General features: G+C 43.3%; 2 protein-coding genes across 2 annotated transcripts; one reads left to right on the top strand and one right to left on the bottom strand.

Annotated features, from left to right (window-relative positions):
* The first annotated feature begins 727 nt into the window (after positions 1-727).
* LOC109784767 (tyrosine-sulfated glycopeptide receptor 1-like) lies at positions 728-3,936 on the top strand. The gene has a single exon (XM_020343367.4). It carries the CDS (start codon positions 1,218-1,220, stop codon positions 3,354-3,356), a length of 2,139 nt encoding a protein of 712 aa, XP_020198956.1. The 5' UTR covers positions 728-1,217; the 3' UTR covers positions 3,357-3,936.
* Positions 3,937-17,610: 13,674 nt separating this feature from the next.
* On the bottom strand, positions 17,611-18,994 carry LOC141025863 (uncharacterized). Its single transcript, XM_073501794.1, has 3 exons — positions 18,876-18,994; positions 17,748-18,638; positions 17,611-17,635 (listed from the first exon to the last, which is right to left on the bottom strand). The coding sequence occupies exons 1-3, from the start codon at positions 18,992-18,994 to the stop codon at positions 17,611-17,613; spliced, it is 1,035 nt and encodes a 344-aa protein (XP_073357895.1).
* Positions 18,995-20,532: the final 1,538 nt, after the last annotated feature.

Genomic DNA, 20,532 nt, shown 5'->3' with positions numbered 1-20,532 from the left:
TGTATTTCATCTGCGGTGACGACGACGGTGGGAGGTAGGGGAAGTGGGAACCACCGTCGCGGGAGGAGGAAGCGTCACCGCGGCCACGGGCTCGGGACTGCGCGGATCCGCTGATCCGCGCTTCTAATCGATGGCGGGGAGCGAAGGAGGCTAGATCCAGCCATTTTTTACGGCGGGGGCTTGGGTTGCAGTGGAATGGAAGAGGAGGAGAGGTGGGATGAGGAGAATTTTTACTCCACGAGTGGGCGACCGGGTATATTTAAGGGCCACGGGACGCCAAGGAGTAAAATATATCCTCCACTACCAGTTATAAGGGTTCGGTTAGATGCACTTTAGAGGAGAAAACGTGAATTTATCCTCCTCTAACCGATTATAAGGATTGGTTGGAGATGCTCTAAGCCATGATTTTTGTTGTTGAGGACCGAGGGAGCCATCTAGGTCTATGTTATGGGGTGTGTCTAGGGCACATCTAGATGTGCTCTAATTATTGCACATCTAAGTGAGTGAATCAAGCATAAAGAGAAAAGAAAAAAAGAGAAAGAAACTATTCACACGAATCTCAATGTAAGATCGATGACATATGACTTAAATGTGCAATACTTATGTCACATCTAGATATGCTTTAGCAAAACTGTTATGATTATCACAGTAAGTTTTCCCAAATGGTAAGTGCCACACGTGTGGCAGGGTTCGTAGTGTTTGCATATAAAAGGTAAATGAAGTAAAATCACGTATATATTCTCAACTTCTAGAACTACTGTATCCGAAGCCATGAACAATAAAAAGGAGTGACAAGTCCTAGACAGAGAATGGTAAAAATAAAAGCTGAATGCGAGAAGAGTCTGAATCAACGACAAGAAATCTATAGCATCCACAGGAATACAACCAACAAACGATCGGGTCATGGTCTTCTTGAGCCAAGTGGGTAAGCACATACGAGTACTACTCAACTATTCACCTAGAAAATGAAGCAAAGCTAGGAGTATTCTGTATTCAACTATGCTGAATCCCGTTCTGGACAAGCATCACAACTACTGATATATAGGTGCCACGGCCACGCGGTTTACTTGAACCCCAGCTCGGAACCCAGAGTCCCAGATGGGAACTCACGCTCTTCCTCCGTTGGACCGCTGCTGCACTACCCAGCCAGGGCACGATTTAACACCATCAGGTTTCCATGCTAGTTTCACCAGCAAACACTGTTCCATTCCCCCTACATGAAACACAGCAAAAAAGAAAAATCACCAATGGCTTCCCTTCGCCTTGCTTTTGTGCTGCTCATCTCCCTGGTGTCCCCCACCAGCTCCTGCACACAGCAGGAGAAGATCTGCCTTCTCCGATTCCTCGCGGGGCTCTCGCAGGACGGTGGCCTCGCGGCGTCATGGCGGGACGGCGAGGATTGCTGCGAGTGGGAGGGGGTCACCTGCGGCACAGACAGGGCGGTCGCCGGTGTCTCGCTGGCTTCTAAGAGCCTCGAGGGGAACATCTCAGAGTCCCTTGGTAGCCTCGACGGCCTGAAGCTCCTTGACCTCTCGCACAACTCGCTGTCCGGTTGCCTGCCGCGGGGATTGGTGTCTTCTCCCAGCATCGTTGTTCTAGATGTCAGCTTCAACCGCCTCAGTGGAGCACTGCACGAGCTGCCATCATCGACCCCTCCCCGGCCTCTGCAGGTACTAAACATATCGAGTAACTCGTTCACTGGGATGTTCCCATCCACCATATGGGAATCAATGGAGAATCTTATCGCGCTCAATGGCAGCAATAATAGCTTCACTGGGCAGATACCAACTCATTTCTGCAACGGTTCACCATCTTTCGCTGTGCTTGATCTGAGTTACAACAAACTCCGTGGTAGCATCCCCCGAGGACTTGGTGATTGCTCTGTTCTGAGAGTGCTCAATGCTGGCTACAACAACCTCAGTGGAACCCTCCCAGATGAACTCTTCCGTGCTACCTCGTTGGAGCACCTGTCTTTCCGTAACAATGAGTTACATGGAGTACTGGATGGTGCGCACATAATCAACCTCGGCAATCTCGTGACCCTGAATCTTGGAAGGAATAACTTCAGTGGCAAGCTTCCAGATTCTATAGGTCAGCTCAAGAGAATGGAGGAGTTATATTTTGACCGCAACAACATGTCAGGGGACCTACCATCAGCTCTGAGTAACTGCACAAATCTTATAACAGTCGACTTCAAGAGCAACAAATTCAGTGGAGAACTTAACAAGGTTGATTTCTCCAACTTTCCCAATCTGACAACTTTAGACCTTCTGTACAACAACTTCACTGGCACAATTCCAGAAAGTATATACTCTTGCAGCAAACTCATTGCCCTGCGGCTATCTGCAAACAACTTGCATGGACAACTGTCGCCAAAAATAGGCGATTTGAAGCACTTAGCCTTCCTTTCACTTGCTTTCAACTCATTCGTAAATATCACAAATGCACTTCACATTCTACAGAACTGCAGGCAGCTTACCATCCTGCTTATCGGGGATAACTTCATGGCAGAGCTCATGCCTGAGGATGACATAATTGATGGCTTTCAGAATCTTCAGGTCCTGGATATAGGAGGTTGCCAGTTGTTAGGTAATATGCCATTTTGGATATCGAAGCTACCAAACTTACAAATATTAAACTTAGCTAACAATCAACTCACTGGATCAATACCAGCCTGGATCAAAACCCTAAGCAACTTGTTCTATCTGGACATATCAAACAACAACCTCACAGAGGGAATTCCAACAACACTGATGGATATGCCAATGCTGAAGTTAGAGAAGACTAAAGCCCATTTAGACCCAAGGGTGTTCAAACTAACTATTTATACTGCTCTATCACGACAATACCGCCGATTGAATGCTTTCCCTAAAGTGCTGGATTTAAGCAACAATAAATTCACTGGTGAGATCCCTTGGGAGATCGGTCAGCTGAAATCCCTCCGTTCTCTCAATTTGAGTTCGAATGACTTGACGGGACAGCTCCCACAGTCAATATGCAATCTCACAAGTCTTCTGGCACTAGACTTGTCCAATAACAATCTCATGGGCCCAATCCCATCTGGACTGAACAGCCTGCACTCCCTTTCGGCGTTCAATATTTCCAAGAACGACCTAGAAGGTCCTATTCCATCTGGAGGCCAGTTTAACACATTTGAGACTTCGAGCTTTGATGGGAATGCAAGGCTCTGTGGTTCAATGCTCATTCAAAAGTGTGATTCAACAGAAGCACCTCCAGCCACCACTATGTCAAAACAACGAACGGGCTATAAGGTTGCCTTCATGATTGCTTTCAGTGCATTCTTCGTCATAGGGGTGTTGTATGATCAGGTAGTCTTATCAAAATATTTTGGCTAGTACTACTCCTGTTTACATATTATCTGTCATGTCAACTTCATTCGGATTAGGTTGCATTTCATGTTTAGCAACATTGTCCAGCAGAGAAGCTTCTCCTCTAGATGTGAGTCATAATTAGGTTTCTGGATATAATATGGGGTGAAGAGTGACTCCATCTGTTGGAGATGTAAAATTATGTAACAATGTAAGAAGTTCAAACAAGTATTCCAAATGTGTCGAGAACTGTAGTCTAACTTTGATTTCATATTTCCTTTACTTACTTAACAGTAAAAAGAATCCACAGTTGAATCTAAATTTTCAGGCGTGTGAGTGAGAAAACAAGATTAACTGATGAAATGTAATCCATGATTACTACCAGGAAGGTAAGGCACTAGCCAAAATGCATGTAGTACAGAACATCAACTGACCGGAATTTGTAACTAGGGTAACAAAAAATCTCAAACAAGACGCTTGCTACTGCAACCAGAACATCAACTGACCGGAATCTTTTCCAGGAAGATTTTATTTCGTAGGATTCACCTCGGAAGAAGCGCGTCGACGGACTGCTGATCTAGCCCCCGGCATCCGTTCGCCGGCGACCTTGCACTTGCAGCCGCCGCTGCGCCGGGTCGGCGCGAATCGCTGCCTCACCTTCGTGAGGAAACATCGGGAGCGGAGCACAGTTAAAGAGATGCGCCACTCGGGACTAACCCCTGGCTGGACTGCCGCCACCGGTGCGGCGAGCCGCCGGCGCACCAGGTCGCTGCGCTGGGGAACTGTCTCAACTTTTTGCCCCTGAGAACAGGGGAATTTCTTTTCAGACAAGAGAACAGGGGAAGGGCAGCCTCGCCTGAGGGAGCGCGAGACTGGGCCGCCCATCTGAGGCCACAGCCTCGGTTCTTTTTCACGTATTTTTCTTTTCTTTTACTTTTTTTGCGAGAAAACTTCTGATCTTCTCCATCCATCCCGTAATATATTAGACATTATTACATTTAATATAACGTCTTATATTACGGGACAAATAAAGTATTCATCATCAATCATTGCAGTACAATGACCACCGGAAACAATAAAAATTACATTAGATTCACGTACCACCTAGCGACGATTACAAGCACTGGAGCAAGCAGAAAGCATGCCACCGTCATCACCCCTCCCTCTTTGGAGCCGGGCAAAGCTTGTTATAGTAAACAGTTGATAAGTCATCGTGCTAAGACCCCGTAACATCAACACTCTAGAATAGCAACCACCGCCAATGAAGACAAGCATAGATCAAAATGACCCAACCAGAAGACACACTGACATAGAAGAACAAAGATCGGATCCACCAAAGACAATCACCGCCCGAATCCTGCGAGATTCACCGAAGACACTGATGAATAATTAGGCATTTTCCCATTTAGTTTAATCCAGAAAAATAATGGATAAAACATGAATAGCAATATATTGATGAAACTAGAAACTAGCAACAATTCGTTGAGACTAGTCATGCAATCAAAATCATAAGCAAAATACATCATATGCATGTCAATTGCTATTAGCAATAAACCAAATGCTAGCCCTAACAATGAGGATAAGATGGCATACGGCGCAGTAGCAGAAGGTGCAGATGTCTCGATCGTCATGTCGCTGAAGAGGTTGTTGACGTCGGGGAAGAAGTCGTCGTTGGGGAACTCATCGTCAGTGATGTCGCCGTTCGCAGCCACGATGAACAAGACTCCAGCAGTCGCGTAAGGACGCTCCCCAAAAACCTGATCGCCCCTCTCCCGTACCGGATCACAAGAGGCGGGGTTTCGGAGGCCTGCTGTCTCACTTCCCGGTGCACGCCAGGAAGAGAGATGGGAAAGAGATAGGCGGCTCAATGCTTTGGAATGAGACGAAAGGTTGTTGTGCTGCTTGGAACAACAGAGGAGCGACCTCTTATACACGTGAGAAGAGTTGAAACTGGCCTTCATTAGTAGAAGAGAAACCGGTGCAATAAACACCATTAAACAGACGCACTAAAAACCATTAAGAAGAGAAGAAACGAGCGCACTAAAACTCACACGAAGTGTTCAGTTTCTTCTCCCATTTATGCGTCAATTGTTTCAACTTTCTTCTCGCGTGATAAAACAGCGCATACACGTGGCATTGGTCAATTTTCCACACAACCTTGTCATGCATGGATGGGCCACATGAGCCTCTGGGATTTACTTTGAATTATTGGCACAAAATATGAATTATTATATGGGTTATGCCCAATAATTCCAACAATCCCCCACCAGATCCCAGAGGCACATAAATTTGCCTACCATTCCAAAACATTGTTTATATACCGGTGTTTCGGTGAAGACTGTTAAGTTGAACTTCCACCTAGAACTCCATGCTACACTCGTTCACAACTTAAACAGTGGACTACGCCTTGAACTGCAAGTTTTGTGCAAACAAGTTTCACGTAAAATCCTTGACCGATACTAGACCGCTGAAAACTTTCCCGCGGGTAGGAGCATATACGTCATACTCCGGGGCCTCTTCATGAGTTTTTAGAGAACACCCAACTCTCACAGACCGCGACGTTTAACAGTCTAACTCATATAGGTGTGTTCTTTCTAGATGTTCTGTAGGACAACATCTTTGCCTACCCAAGCCATTCAGAACACATTAAGATAAATATCAGCCTACCATACAGATTAGGAGAGAATTGCATCATGGCGGAGTGGATTTTTGTCAAATAAATATTCTCCTCTCAGTTATCCAATAGCTTGTCTCGCCAATTCTAATTCACGGGATCTCCGATCACAAAGAATGGGTTACCACCATGAACAACTTATGTAGTGGGTCTCAATCCCATCTCCTTCGATGCATTGTCTATCACATTTCGTGATAAACCCTTTGTGAAGGGATCTGCCAGATTCTTCGATGTGTTTATATAGTCCAACGCTATAACTCCGGAGTTTCTCATGAACCTGACAGATTTCAGTCTCCTTCTCATGTGTCTTGATGACTTCTTATTATCCTTAGAACTGTTTACCTTGACGATCACTGTTTGATTATCACAGTTCATTAGAATAGCTGGTATTGGTTTTTCAACCACCGGCAAGTCCATCAAAAGTTCTCGAAGCCATTCTGCTTCAACTGTTGCCGTGTCTAATGCTATGAGTTCTGCTTCCATTGTTGACCTTGTTAATGAAGGAAATATGCCCTAGAGGCAATAATAAAGTTATTATTTATTTCCTTATATCATGATAAATGTTTATTATTCATGCTAGAATTGTATTAACCGGAAACATAATACATGCGTGAATACATAGACAAACAGAGTGTCACTAGTATGCCTCTACTTGACTAGCTCGTTAATCAAAGATGGTTATGTTTCCTAGCCATAGACATGAGTTGTCATTTGATTAACGAGATCACCTCATTAGGAGAATGACGTGATTGACTTGACCCATTCCGTTAGCTTAGCACTCGATCGTTTAGTATGCTATTGCTTTCTTCATGACTTATACATGTTCCTATGACTATGAGATTATGCAACTCCCGTTTACCGGAGGGACACTTTGTGTGCTACCAAACATCACAACGTAAATGGGTGATTATAAAGGTGCTCTACAGGTGTCTCCAAAGGTACTTATTGGGTTGGCGTATTTTGAGATTAGGATTTGTCACTCCGATTGTCGGAGAGGTATCTCTGGGCCCACTCAGTAATGCACATCACTATAAGCCTTGCAAGCATTGTGACTAATGAGTTAGTTGCGGGATGATGTATTACGGAACGAGTAAAGAGACTTGCCGGTAACGAGATTGAACTAGGTATCGAGATACCGACGATCAAATCTCGGGCAAGTAACATACCGGTGACAAAGGGAACAACGTATGTTGTTATGCGGTCTGACCGATAAAGATCTTCGTAGAATATGTGGGAGCCAATATGGGTATCCAGGTCCCGCTATTGGTTATTGACCGGAGACGTGTCTCGGTCATGTCTACATAGTTCTCGAACCCGTAGGGTCCGCACGCTTAACGTTACGATGACAGTTTTATTGAGTTTTGATGTACCGAAGGAGTTCGGAGTCCCGGATGAGATCGGGGATATGACGAGGAGTCTCTAAATGGTCGAGACGTAAAAATCGATATATTGGACGACTATATTCGGACTTCGGAAAGGTTCCGAGTGATTCGGGTATTTTTCGGAGTACCGGAGAGTTACGGGAATTCGTATTGGGCCTTAATGGGCCATACAGGAAAGGAGAGAAAGACCTCAAAAGGTGGCCGCACCCCTCCCCATGGTCTGGTCCGAATTGGACTAGGGAAGGGGGGCGCACCCTTCCTTCTTTCTCCTTCCCCCTTCCCTTCTCCTACTCCCACAAGGAAAGGAGGAGTCCTACTCCCGGTGGTAGTAGGACTCCCCCCTATGGCGCGCCTCTCCTCTTGGCCGGCTGCCTCCCCCTTGCTCCTTTATATACAGGGGCAGGGGGGCACCCCAGAGACACAACAATTGATCCTTGAGATCTCTTAGCCGTGTGCGGTGCCCCCCTCCACCATATTACACCTCGATAATACCGTTGCGGAGCTTAGGCGAAGCCCTGCGTCGGTGGAACATCATCATCATCACCACGTCGTCGTGCTGACGAAACTCTCCCTCAACACTCGGCTGGATCGGAGTTCGAGGGACGTCATCGAGCTGAACGTGTGTAGAACTCGGAGGTGCCGTGCGTTCGGTACTTGATCGGTCGGATCGTGAAGACGTACGACTACATCAACCGCGTTGTGTTAACGCTTCCGCTTTCGGTCTACGAGGGTACGTGGACAACACTCTCCCCTCTCGTTGCTATGCATTACCATGATCTTGCGTGTGCGTAGGATTTTTTTTGAAATTACTACGTTCCCCAACAGTGGCATCCGAGCCTGGTTTTATGCGTTGATGCTATGCACGAGTAGAACACAAGTGAGTTGTGGGCGATATAAGTCATACTGCTTACCAGCATGTCATACTTTGGTTCAGCGGTATTGTGAGATGAAGCGGCCTGGACCGACATTACGCGTACGCTTACGCGAGACTGGTTTCACCGTTCGGAGCACTCGTTGCTTAAAGGTGACTGGCGGGTGTCTGTCTCTCTCACTTTAGTTGAACCGAGTGTGGCTACGCCCGGTCATTGCGAAGGTTAAAACAACACCAACTTGACAAACTATCGTTGTGGTTTTGATGCGTAGGTAAGAACGGTTCTTGCTAAACCCGTAGCAGCCACGTAAAACTTGCAACAATAAAGTAGAGGATGTCTAACTTGTTTTTGCAGGGCATGTTGTGATGTGATATGGTCAAGACATGATGTGATATAATTTGTTGTATGAGATGATCATGTTTTGTAACCGAGTTATCGGCAACTGGCAGGAGTCATATGGTTGTCGTTTTATTGTATGCAATGCGATCGCCATGTAATGCTTTACTTTATCACTAAGCGGTAGCGATAGTCGTAGAAGCATAAGATTGATGAGACGACAACGATGCTACGATGGAGATCAAGGTGTCGCGCCGGTGACGATGGTGATCATGACGGTGCTTCGGAGATGGAGATCACAAGCACGGTGCTTCGGAGATGGAGATCACAAGCACAAGATGATGATGGCCATATCATATCACTTATATTGATTGCATGTGATGTTAATCCTTTATGCATCTTATCTTGCTTTGTTTGACGGTAGCATTATAAGATGATCCTTCACTAAATTATCAAAGTATAAGTGTTCTCCCTGAGTATGCACCGTTGCGAAAGTTCTTCGTGCCGAGACACCACGTGATGATCGGGTGTGATAGGCTCTACGTTCAAATACAACGGGTGCAAAACAGTTGCACACGCGGAATACTCAGGTTAAACTTGACGAGCCTAGCATATAACAGATATGGCCTCGGAACACGGAGACCGAAAGGTCGAGCGTGAATCATATAGTAGATATGATCAACATAGTGATGTTCACCATTGAAACTACTCCATCTCACGTGATGATCGGACATGGTTTAGTTGATATGGATCACGTGATCACTTAGAGGATTAGAGGGATGTCTATCTAAGTGGGAGTTCTTAAGTAATATGATTAATTGAACTTAAATTTATCATGAACTTAGTCCTGATAGTATTTTGCAAATTATGTTATAGATCAATAGCTCGTGTTGTTGCTTCCCTGTGTTTATTTTGATATGTTCCTAGAGAAAAATTATGTTGAAAGATGTTAGTAGCAAAGATGCGGATTGGATCCGTGATCTGAGGATTATCCTCATTGCTGCACAGAAAAATTATGTCCTTGATGCACCGCTAGGTGACAGACCTATTGCAGGAGCAGATGCAGACGTTATGAACGTTTGGCTAGGTCAATATGATGACTACTTGATAGTTTAGTGCACCATGCTTAACGTCTTAGAATCGGGACTTCAAAGACGTTTTGAACGTCATGGACCATATGAGATGTTCCAGGAGTTGAAGTTAATATTTCAAGCAAATACCCGAGTTAAGAGATATGAAGTCTCCAACAAGTTCTATAGCTAAAAGATGGAGGAGAATCGCTCAACTAGTGAGCATGTGCTCAGATTGTCTGGGTACTACAATCGCTTGAATCAAGTGGGAGTTAATCTTCCAGATAAAATAGTGATTGACAGAATTCTCTAGTCACCATCACCAAGTTAGTAGAACTTCGTGATGAACTATAGTATGTAAGGGATGACGAAAGTAATTCCCGAGCTCTTCGCGATGACGAAGGTAGAAATCAAGAAAGAGCATCAAGTGTTGATGGTTAACAAGACCACTAGTTTCAAGAAAAGGGCAAAGGGATAGAAGAGGAACTTCAAGAAGAACGGCAAGCAAGTTGCTGCTCAAGTGAAGAAGCCTAAATCTGGTCCTAAGCCTGAGACTAAGTGCTTCTACTGCAAAGGGACTGGTCACTGGAAGCGGAACTACCCCAACTATTTGGTGGATAAGAAGGATGGCAAAGTGAACAAAGGTATATTGGATATACATGTTATTGATGTGTACTTTACTAGTGTTTATAGCAACCCCTCTGCATTTGATACTGGTTCAGTTGCTAAGAGTAGTAACTCAAAACGGGAGTTGCAGAATAAACAGAGACTAGTAAAAGGAGAGGTGACGATGTGTGTTGGAAGTAGTTCCAAGATTGATATGATCATCATCGCACACTCCCTATACTTTCGGGATTAGTGTTGGAACTAAATAAGTGTTATTTGGTGTTTGCGTTGAGCATGAATATGATTTGATCATGTTTATTGCAATACGGTTATTCATTTAAGTTAGAGAACAATTGTTGTTCTGTTTACATGAATAAAAAGCTTCTATGGTCATACACACCAACGAAAATGGTTTGTTGGATCTCGATCGTAGTGATACACATAATCATAATATTGAAGCCAAAAGATGCAAAGTTAATAATGATAGTGCAAATTATTTGTGGCACTGCCGTTTAGGTCATATTGGTGTAAAGCGCATGAAGAAACTCCATACTGATGGGATTTTGGAATCACTTGATTATGAATCACTTGATACTTGCGAACCGTGCCTCATGGGCAAGATGACTAAAACGCCGTTCTCCGGTACTATGGAGAGAGCAACAGATTTGTTGGAAATCATACATACAGATGTATGTGGTCCGATGAATATTGAGGCTCGTAGCAGGTATCCTTATTTTCTGACCTTCACAGATGATTTGAGCAGATATGGGTATATCTACTTAATGAAACAGAAGTCTGAAACATTTGAAAAGTTCATATAATTTTCAGAGTGAAGCGGAAAATCATCGTAACAAGAAAATAAAGTTTCTACGATCTGATCGTGGAGAAGAGTATTTGAGTTACGAGTTTGGCCTTCAGTTAAAAAAATGTGAAATAGTTTCACTACTCACGCCACCTGGAACACCACAGTGTAATGGTCCCAACATCGTAACCGTACTTTATTAGATATGGTGCGATATATGATGTATCTTACCGATCTACCACTATCGTTTTGGGGTTATGCATTAGAGACAGCTGCATTCACGTTAAATAGGGCACCATCAAAATCCGTTGAGACGACGCCTTATGAACTGAGGTTTAGCAAGAAACCAAAGTTGTCGTTTCTTAAAATTTTGGGGTTGCGATGCTTATGTGAAAAAGTTTCGTCATGATAAGCTCAAACCCAAATCAGAGAAATGTGTCTTCATAGGATACCCAAAGGAGACAGTTGGGTACACCTTCTATCACAGATCCGAAGGCAAGACATTCGTTGCTAAAATGGATTCTTTCTAGAGAAGGAGTTTCTCTCGAAAGAAGTGAGTGGGAGGAAAGTAGAACTTGATGTGGTAACTGTACCTGCTCCCTTATTGGAAAGTAGTTCATCACAGAAATCTGTTCCTGTGATTCCTACACCAATTAGTGAGGAAGTTAATGATGATGATCATGTAACTTCAGATCAAGTTACTACCAAACCTCGTAGGTAAACCAGAGTGAGATCCACACCAGAGTGGTACGGTAATCATGTTCTGGAGGTCATGTTATTTGACCATGATGAACCTACGAACTATGAGGAAGCGATGATGAGCCCAGATTCCGGGAAATGGCTTGAGGCCATGAAATCTGAGATGAGATCCATGTATGAGAACAAAGTATGGACTTTGATTGACTTGCCCAATGATCGGCGAGCCATTGAGATTAAATGGATCTTCAGGAGGAAGACGGACGCTGATAGTAGTGTTACTATCTACAAAGCTAGACTTGTCGGAAAAAGGTTTTTGACAAAGTTCAAGGTGTTGACTACGATGAGATTTTCTCACTCGCAGCGATGCTTAAGTCTGTCCGAATCATGTTAGCAATTGCCGCATTTTATGAAATCTGGCAAATGGATAAACAAAACTGCATTCCTTAATGGATTTATTAAAGAAGAGTTGTATATGATGCAACCCGAAGGTTTTGTCAATCCTAAAGGTGCTAACAAAATATGCAAGCTCCAGCGATCCATCTATGGACTGGTGCAAGCATCTCGGAGTAGGAAAATACGCTTTGATAAGTTGGTCAAAGGATATAGTTTTATACAGACTTGCGGTGAAGCCTGTATTTACAAGAAAGTGAGTGGGAGCACTATAGCATTTCTGATAAGTATATGTGAATGACATATTGTTAATCAGAAATAATGTAGAATTATTCTGCAAAGCATAAAGGAGTGTTTGAAAGCAGTTTTTCAATGAAAGACCTCAGTGAAGCTGCTTACATATTGAGCATCAAGATCTATAGAGATAGATGAAGACGCTTGATAAGTTTTTCAATGAGTACATACCTTAACAAGATTTTGAAGTAGTTCAAAATAGAACAGTCAAAGAAAGAGTTCTTGCCTGTGTTACAAGGTGTGAAATTGAGTAAAGACTCAAAGCCCGACCACGGCAAAAGATAGAAAGAGAATGAAAGTCATTCCCTATGCCTTGGCCATAGGTTCTATAAAGTATGCCATGCTGTGTACCAGATCTATTATATACCCTATACTGATTTTGGCAAGGGAGTACAATAGTGATCTAGGAGTAGATCACTGGACATCGGTCAAAATTATCCTTACTGGAATAAGGATATGTTTCTCGATTATGGAAGTGACAAAAGGCTCGTCGTAAAAGGTTACGTCGATGCAATTTTTGACACTAATCTAGATGACTCTAAGTCTCGGTCTAGATACATATTGAAAGTGGGAGCAATTAGCTAGAGTAGCTCCATGCAGAGCATTGTAGACATAGAAATTTGCAAAATACTTACGGATCTGAATGTGACAGACCCGTTGACTAAAATTATCTCACAATCAAAACATGATCACACCTTAGTATTCTTTGGGTGTTAATCACATAGCGATGTGAACTAGATTATTGACTCTAGTAAACCCTTTGAGTGTTGGTCACATAGAGATGTGAACTATGGGTGTTAATCACATGGTGATGTGAATTATTGATGTTAAAATCACATGGCGATGTGAACTAGATTATTGACTCTAGTGCAAGTGGGAGACTGAAGGAAATATGCCCTAGAGGAAATAATAAAGTTATTATTTATTTCCTTATATCATGATAAATGTTTATTATTCATGCTAGAATTGTATTAACCGGAAACATAATACATGCGTGAATACATAGACAAACAGAGTGTCACTAGTATGCCTCTACTTGACTAGCTCGTTAATCAAAGATGGTTATGTTTCCTAGCCATAGACATGAGTTGTCATTTGATTAACGAGATCACCTCATTAGGAGAATGACGTGATTGACTTGACCCATTCCGTTAGCTTAGCACTCGATCGTTTAGTATGTTGCTATTGCTTTCTTCATGACTTATACATGTTCCTATGACTATGAGATTATGCAACTCTCGTTTACCGGAGGGACACTTTGTGTGCTACCAAACGTCACAACGTAAATGGGTGATTATAAAGGTGCTCTACAGGTGTCTCCAAAGGTACTTGTTGGGTTGGCGTATTTCGAGATTAGGATTTGTCACTCCGATTGTCGGAGAGGTATCTCTGGGCCCACTCAGTAATGCACATCACTATAAGCCTTGCAAGCATTGTGACTAATGAGTTAGTTGCGGGATGATGTATTACGGAACGAGTAAAGAGACTTGCCGGTAACGAGATTGAACTAGGTATCGAGATACCGACGATCAAATCTCGGGCAAGTAACATACCGGTGACAAAGGGAACAACGTATGTTGTTATGCGGTCTGACCGATAAAGATCTTCGTAGAATATGTGGGAGCCAATATGGGTATCCAGGTCCCGCTATTGGTTATTGACCGGAGACGTGTCTCGGTCATGTCTACATAGTTCTCGAACCCGTAGGGTCCGCACGCTTAACGTTACGATGACAGTTTTATTGAGTTTTGATGTACCGAAGGAGTTCGGAGTCCCGGATGAGATCGGGGATATGACGAGGAGTCTCTAAATGGTCGAGACGTAAAAATCGATATATTGGACGACTATATTCGGACTTCGGAAAGGTTCCGAGTGATTCGGGTATTTTTCGGAGTACCGGAGAGTTACGGGAATTCGTATTGGGCCTTAATGGGCCATACGGGAAAGGAGAGAAAGACCTCAAAAGGTGGCCGCACCCCTCCCCATGGACTGGTCCGAATTGGACTAGGGAAGGGGGGCGCACCCTTCCTTCTTTCTCCTTCCCCCTTCCCTTCTCCTACTCCCACAAGGAAAGGAGGAGTCCTACTCCCGGTGGGAGGAGGACTCCCCCCTATGGCGGGCCTCTCCTCTTGGCCGGCTGCCTCCCCCTTGCTCCTTTATATACGGGGGCAGGGGGCACCCCAGAGACACAACAATTGATCCTTGAGATCTCTTAGCCGTGTGCGGTGCCCCCCTCCACCATATTACACCTCGATAATACCGTTGCGGAGCTTAGGCGAAGCCCTGCGTCGGTGGAACATCATCATCATCACCACGTCGTCGTGCTGACGAAACTCTCCCTCAACACTCGGCTGGATCGGAGTTCGAGGGACGTCATCGAGCTGAACGTGTGTAGAACTCGGAGGTGCCGTGCGTTCGGTACTTGATCGGTCGGATCGTGAAGACGTACGACTACATCAACCGCGTTGTGTTAACGCTTCCGCTTTCGGTCTACGAGGGTACGTGGACAACACTCTCCCCTCTCGTTGCTATGCATTACCATGATCTTGCGTGTGCGTAGGATTTTTTTTGAAATAATACGTTCCCCAACAGTTAAGATGGTCTGCTTGCAAGACTTCTAGGAAATAGCAGCACCACCAAGTGTAAACACATAACCACTTGTCGCTTTAAGCTCATCAGCATCAGATATCCAATTTGCATCACTATCACCTTCAAGTACTCTTGGATACCCGGTATAGTGAAGCCCATAACTCGCAGTACCTTTCAGATAGCGCATTATTCTCTCAAGTGCATGCCAATGAACATCTCCCGGGTTTGAAACAAACCGGCTTAGTTTACTCACAGAAAACGAGATGTCAGGCCTCGTAGCACTAGCTAAATACATAAGCGAGCCAATGATTTGAGAATATCTCAATTGATCCTTTGTTTCTCCTTCGTTCTTCCGAATTAAAACACTCGGATCATAAGGTGTCGGAGAAGGTTTGCAATCTGAATATCTAAAGCGATCCAGAATCTTCTCCATATAGTGAGACCGCAAGAGAGTGATCCCACCATCACCACCTCTTAAAAGCTTGATGTTCAAGATAACATCAGCTACTCCAAGGTCTTTCATCTCAAAGTTTTGATTCAGAAAATCTTTCACTTCCTGAATGACCTTGAGATTTGTTCCAAATATAAGTATGCCATCAACATACAAACATAATATAACTCCTTCGCCCCCACCATGGCGATAGTACACACACTTGTCGGCTTCGTTTGCAACAAAGCCCGTAGATGTCAAAGTTCTTTCGAACTTCTCGTGCCACTGCTTAGGTGCTTGTCTCAAACCATACAAAGATTTCAATAATTTACACACTTTTCCTTCCTGACCATCTACTACAAAACCATCGAGTTGTTCCATGTAAATTTCCTCCTCCAACTCTCCATTTAGGAAAGCTGTCTTAACGTCCATTTGATGAACGAGAAGATTGTGTGAGGCGGCCAATGAGAGTAGTACTCGAATGGTGGTCAATCTGGCCACAGGCGCATAAGTATCAAAGAAATCTTCACCTTCTTTTTGGGTATAGCCCTTGGCAACAAGTCGTGCTTTGTACTTTTCAATTGTACCATCGGGCCTAAGCTTTTTCTTAAACACCCACTTACACCCTACAGGTTTACACCCATAAGGACGATCAGTGATCTCCCATGTCCCATTAGCCATGATAGAATCCATCTCACTACGCACAACTTCTTTCCAGTAGTCAGCATCAGAAGATGCATAAGCTTCTGAAATAGAAGTGGGAGTATCATTCACGAGGTACACAATGAAATCTTCACCAAATGACTTTGTGGTCCTTTGTCTGTTGCTCCTTCTAGGAGCTTCATTGCCATCCTCCTCAGGAATATCTGTGTGTTTCTTCTCGGAATGTTCCAATGGAACAGTAGGTCCAGGAGTTGTCTCTGACCTCTGACTAGATGAGCTAGGCATATCCTTCATAGGAAAAATATCCTCAAAGAAAGTCGCATCATTCGACTCCATGATGGTACCAACATTCATGTCAAGTACCTCAGATTTCACCACTAGAAATCTATAGCCAATGCTATGGAAAGCATAACCCAGGAAAACGCAATCAACTGTTTTTGGCCCAAGTTTACGCTTCTTGGTAATTGGTACATTGACCTTCGCCAAACAACCCCAAGTTCGTAAGTAGGAAAGTTTAAGCCTTTTCCTTTCCCATTCTTCAAACAGGGTAATCTCTTTATTCTTTGTGGGAACTCTATTTAGGACATGACTTGCAGTCATCAAAGCCTCCCCCACCATTCCTTGGAAAGTCCCGCTGTATCTAACATGGCGTTAAGCAAATCAGTTAGAGTTCGGTTCTTTCGTTCGGCAACCCCGTTTGACTGGGGAGAGTAGGGAGGCGTCCTCTCATGTATTATACCATGTTCCTCACAAAATAAATTGAACTCGTTGGAAAAATACTCTCCACCGCGATCCGACCTAAGCCTTTTGATCTTTTGATCGAGTTGATTCTCTGCTTCGGCTTTATAGATTTTAAAGTAGTGCAAAGCCTCATCTTTTGTTTTCAACAAATATATCATGCAGTATCTAGTAGAGTCATCGATTAGAGTCAGGAAATATCTTTTTCCACCTTTTGTCAACACACCATTCATCTCGCAAAGATCTGAATGTATGAGTTCAAGTGGTGCTAAATTCCTCGTCTCAACAGTCGCATGAGACTTGCGAGGTTGCTTTGCTTGCACACAAATTTGACACTTAGAACCTTTGACAATTGTAAATTTTGGGATTAAACTCAAATTTGCTAGCCGCATCATGGCACCAAAGTTAATATGACAAAGTCGTGAATGCCAAACATTTGATTCGGTTTCACTACAAACATGATTAATAACTTTAGTGCAAAAGTCTGACAAAGATAAGCGGAACAAGCCTCCGCTCTCATAGCCCTTCCCAACAAATTGTCCACACTTAGATACTACAACCTTATTGGACTCAAATACCAATTTATAACCATCTCGACACAAACGAGAACCGCTGACAAGATTTTTATTTATAGCAGGGACATGCTGCACGTTCTTCAGTCGCACGATCTTTCCCGAAGTAAACTTTAGATCGACCGTACCAACACCATGAACAGAAGCATGTGTCCCGTTTCCCATCAGCACGGGTGCAGTTCTTGCGACCTGATAAGAAGAAAACATGTTTATGTCAGAACACACATGTACATTGGCACCGGTGTCAATCCACCAATCTGGAGAATGACATACTGAAAGAATGGTAGGAAATTTACCATACCCGACATCTTTCATGTCAACATCGCCAATAACAACATTAGCGGTCTTGCTATTGTTCTCATTCTGACGCATGTCCCAGCGGTCCTTGCAGGATGAAGCCCAATGTTCTTCACTGCCACATACATGGCACTTTCCTTTCTTCTTATAAATATCCTTCTTCTCCTTGAAGTTGACAGGTTGTGGGGCTTTGTACTTGCCATCAAATTTTCCTTTTCTCGCATAGTTTTTGTTCTTGGGTTTGTGGGTATGGAAATTTCTCTTTCGTACCAAATTGGCACTGGAATTCCCCTCATGGAAACGAGCATGTGTGTCTTTTACCCTCGCCTTCTCTTCTACATCAAGAGTGCCCATTAGATTGACAACAGTAAACTCTTGCCTCTTATGCTTCAGAGAGGTAGCAAAATTCCTCCATGAAGGAGGAAGCTTGGCAATGATGCCTCCGGCAATGAATTTGTCCGGTAACACACAATTGAGATGCTCAAGTTCTTTAGTGAGCGACTGAATCTCATGAGCCTGCTCAACAACGGAGCGGTCATCAGTCATCTTGTAATCATGGTACTGTTCCATGATATACAACTCACTTCCTGCGTCCGCGACTCCAAACTTGGCTTCGAGCGCATCCCACATATCTTTACCGACCATGATGGTCATGAATGGGTCGACAATCTTGTCGCCAAGAACACTCAAGACAGCACCTCTGAAGAGGGTGTCTGTAGCCTGGAAAGTTTGCTCCTGCTCAGCAGTCAGCTCTCCCTCTGGCTTGCCTTTAGAGGCGTGAAAACAGTTCATGGTGGTAAGCCAAAGAACTGCCCTCGCACGCCACCTCTTATAGTTCACGCCCTCAAATGGTGCGGGCTTGAGAGTTGCAGCAAAAGCAATAGGAGAAAATTGCCTACACATTTCAGGTTTTTGGATTGATGAATAATTAGGCATTTTCCCATTTAGTTTAATCCAGAAAAATAATGGATAAAACATGAATAGCAATATATTGATGAAACTAGAAACTAACAACAATTCGTTGAGACTAGTCATGCAATCGAAATCATAAGCAAAATGCATCATATCCATGTCAATTGCTATTAGCAATAAACCAAATGCTAGCCCTAACAATGAGGATAAGATGGCATACGGCGCAGTAGCAGAAGGTGCAGATGTCCCGATCGTCATGTCGCTGAAGAGGTCGTTGACGTCGGGGAAGAAGTCGTCGTTGGGGAACTCGTCGTCAGTGATGTCGCCGTTCGCAGCCATGATGAACAAGACTCCAGCAGTCGCGTAAGGACGCTCCCCAAAAACCTGATCGCCCCTCTCCCGTACCGGATCACAAGAGGCGGGGTTTCGGAGGCCTGCTGTCTCACTTCCCGGTGCACGCCAAGAAGAGAGATGGGAAAGAGATAGGCGGCTCAATGCTTTGGAATGAGACGAAAGGTTGTTGTGCTGCTTGGAACAACAGAGGAGCGACCTCTTATATACGTGAGAAGAGTTGAAACTGGCCTTCATTAGTAGAAGAGAAACCGGTGCAATAAACACCATTAAACAGACGCACTAAAAACCATTAAGGAGAGAAGAAACGAGCGCAATAAAACTCACACGAAGTGTTCAGTTTCTTCTCCCATTTATGCGTCAATTGTTTCAACTTTCTTCTCGCGTGATAAAACATCGCATACACGTGGCATTGGTCAATTTTCCACACAACCTTGTCATGCATGAATGGGCCACATGAGCCTCTGGGATTTACTTTGAATTATTGGCACAAAATATGAATTATTATATGGGTTATGCCCAATAATTCCAACAGACACACCTTCACACGCCCTCCGATAATACTAGACACATCACCAGGATGGGGGCTGGACGAGGAGAACCTTATTCCATTTGTAGGGAGCCACTGTCATCTTATCTTCCTGAGCAAGCCACAAAACCTTAGCAAAACTCAAAGAAACAAATAAAAACAGAGCCCTCCCGTCGGCAAGGGATGAGAACCACCGCGTCCCATGGCCCTAAAGCCACAAGAGAGGATGCAGGTGGCGGTGCTGGCGGAGGCAGAAACCCTATCCACCCTGTTCGCTTGGAGGAGAGGCAAAAGGGTAAGCCCCCCTCATCGTTGCTATTTGCGAATTAATTGATATGCCTTTTTACTTTTGCGTATACTTCCAAATATTCTAAATATATACATGTATATTACAAAATACACTATATATTAAACATCTGTAAAATGTTAATCTATCATCTGTAAAATGTTAAATGTGTGTAGATTTTTTCCTAATGTATACAAAAAATACAATGTGTATGAAATAAGTTGATCATGTATTTAAAAAAATTAATCAAAATTTGTAAAATGACAATCATCTATTTACAAAATGGTAAATGTGTTTTAAAAATGTTCCTGGTGAACATAAAAGAATATTGAATGTGTATTTAAAAATTGAACATAAAATCATAAATTTTAAAAATGTTGATTTTGAATATAAAATATATTAATCATAATTTCGAAAATGTTAACTATTTATAAAAAATGTTCCTAATATATACCAAAATTGTACAATGTGTGAAAAAGTAGTCATCAAACACAAAAATTTGGAAAAAATGTTAATCATCCATTTCAAAATATTTAAACGTGTACAAAAGAAAGTTCCTGATGCATACATAAAATCTAGAATGTGTTTTAAAAATTTGAAGACAAAAACATAATATTTTAAAAATGTTGATTATGTATAACAAAAGGTTAATTTTATATTTGAGACATGTAAACACATGTATTAAAAGCATTTCCTAATAAATTTACATTA

This window comes from Aegilops tauschii, chromosome 6 (assembly GCF_002575655.3).
Source record: "Aegilops tauschii subsp. strangulata cultivar AL8/78 chromosome 6, Aet v6.0, whole genome shotgun sequence".
In the NCBI taxonomy this organism is placed as follows: domain Eukaryota; kingdom Viridiplantae; phylum Streptophyta; class Magnoliopsida; order Poales; family Poaceae; genus Aegilops; species Aegilops tauschii.
This window is presented reverse-complemented; position numbering and strand designations above follow the sequence as displayed.

Bases quoted from the DNA above. Each gene is read 5' to 3' on its own strand.
- LOC141025863 (XM_073501794.1), bottom strand. From the start codon at position 18,994: ATGGCTGCGAACGGCGACATCACTGACGACGAGTTCCCCAACGACGAC. The intron at 18,639-18,875 runs GTATGCCATCTT...TGAAATGTGTAG, and splicing joins GCACCTTCTGCTACTGCGCC to GCAATTTTCTCCTATTGCTT. The intron at 17,636-17,747 runs GTATGGTAAATT...TCTTCTTATCAG, and splicing joins GTTGACATGAAAGATGTCGG to GTCGCAAGAACTGCACCCGT.
- LOC109784767 (XM_020343367.4), top strand. From the start codon at position 1,218: ATGAAACACAGCAAAAAAGAAAAATCACCAATGGCTTCCCTTCGCCTT.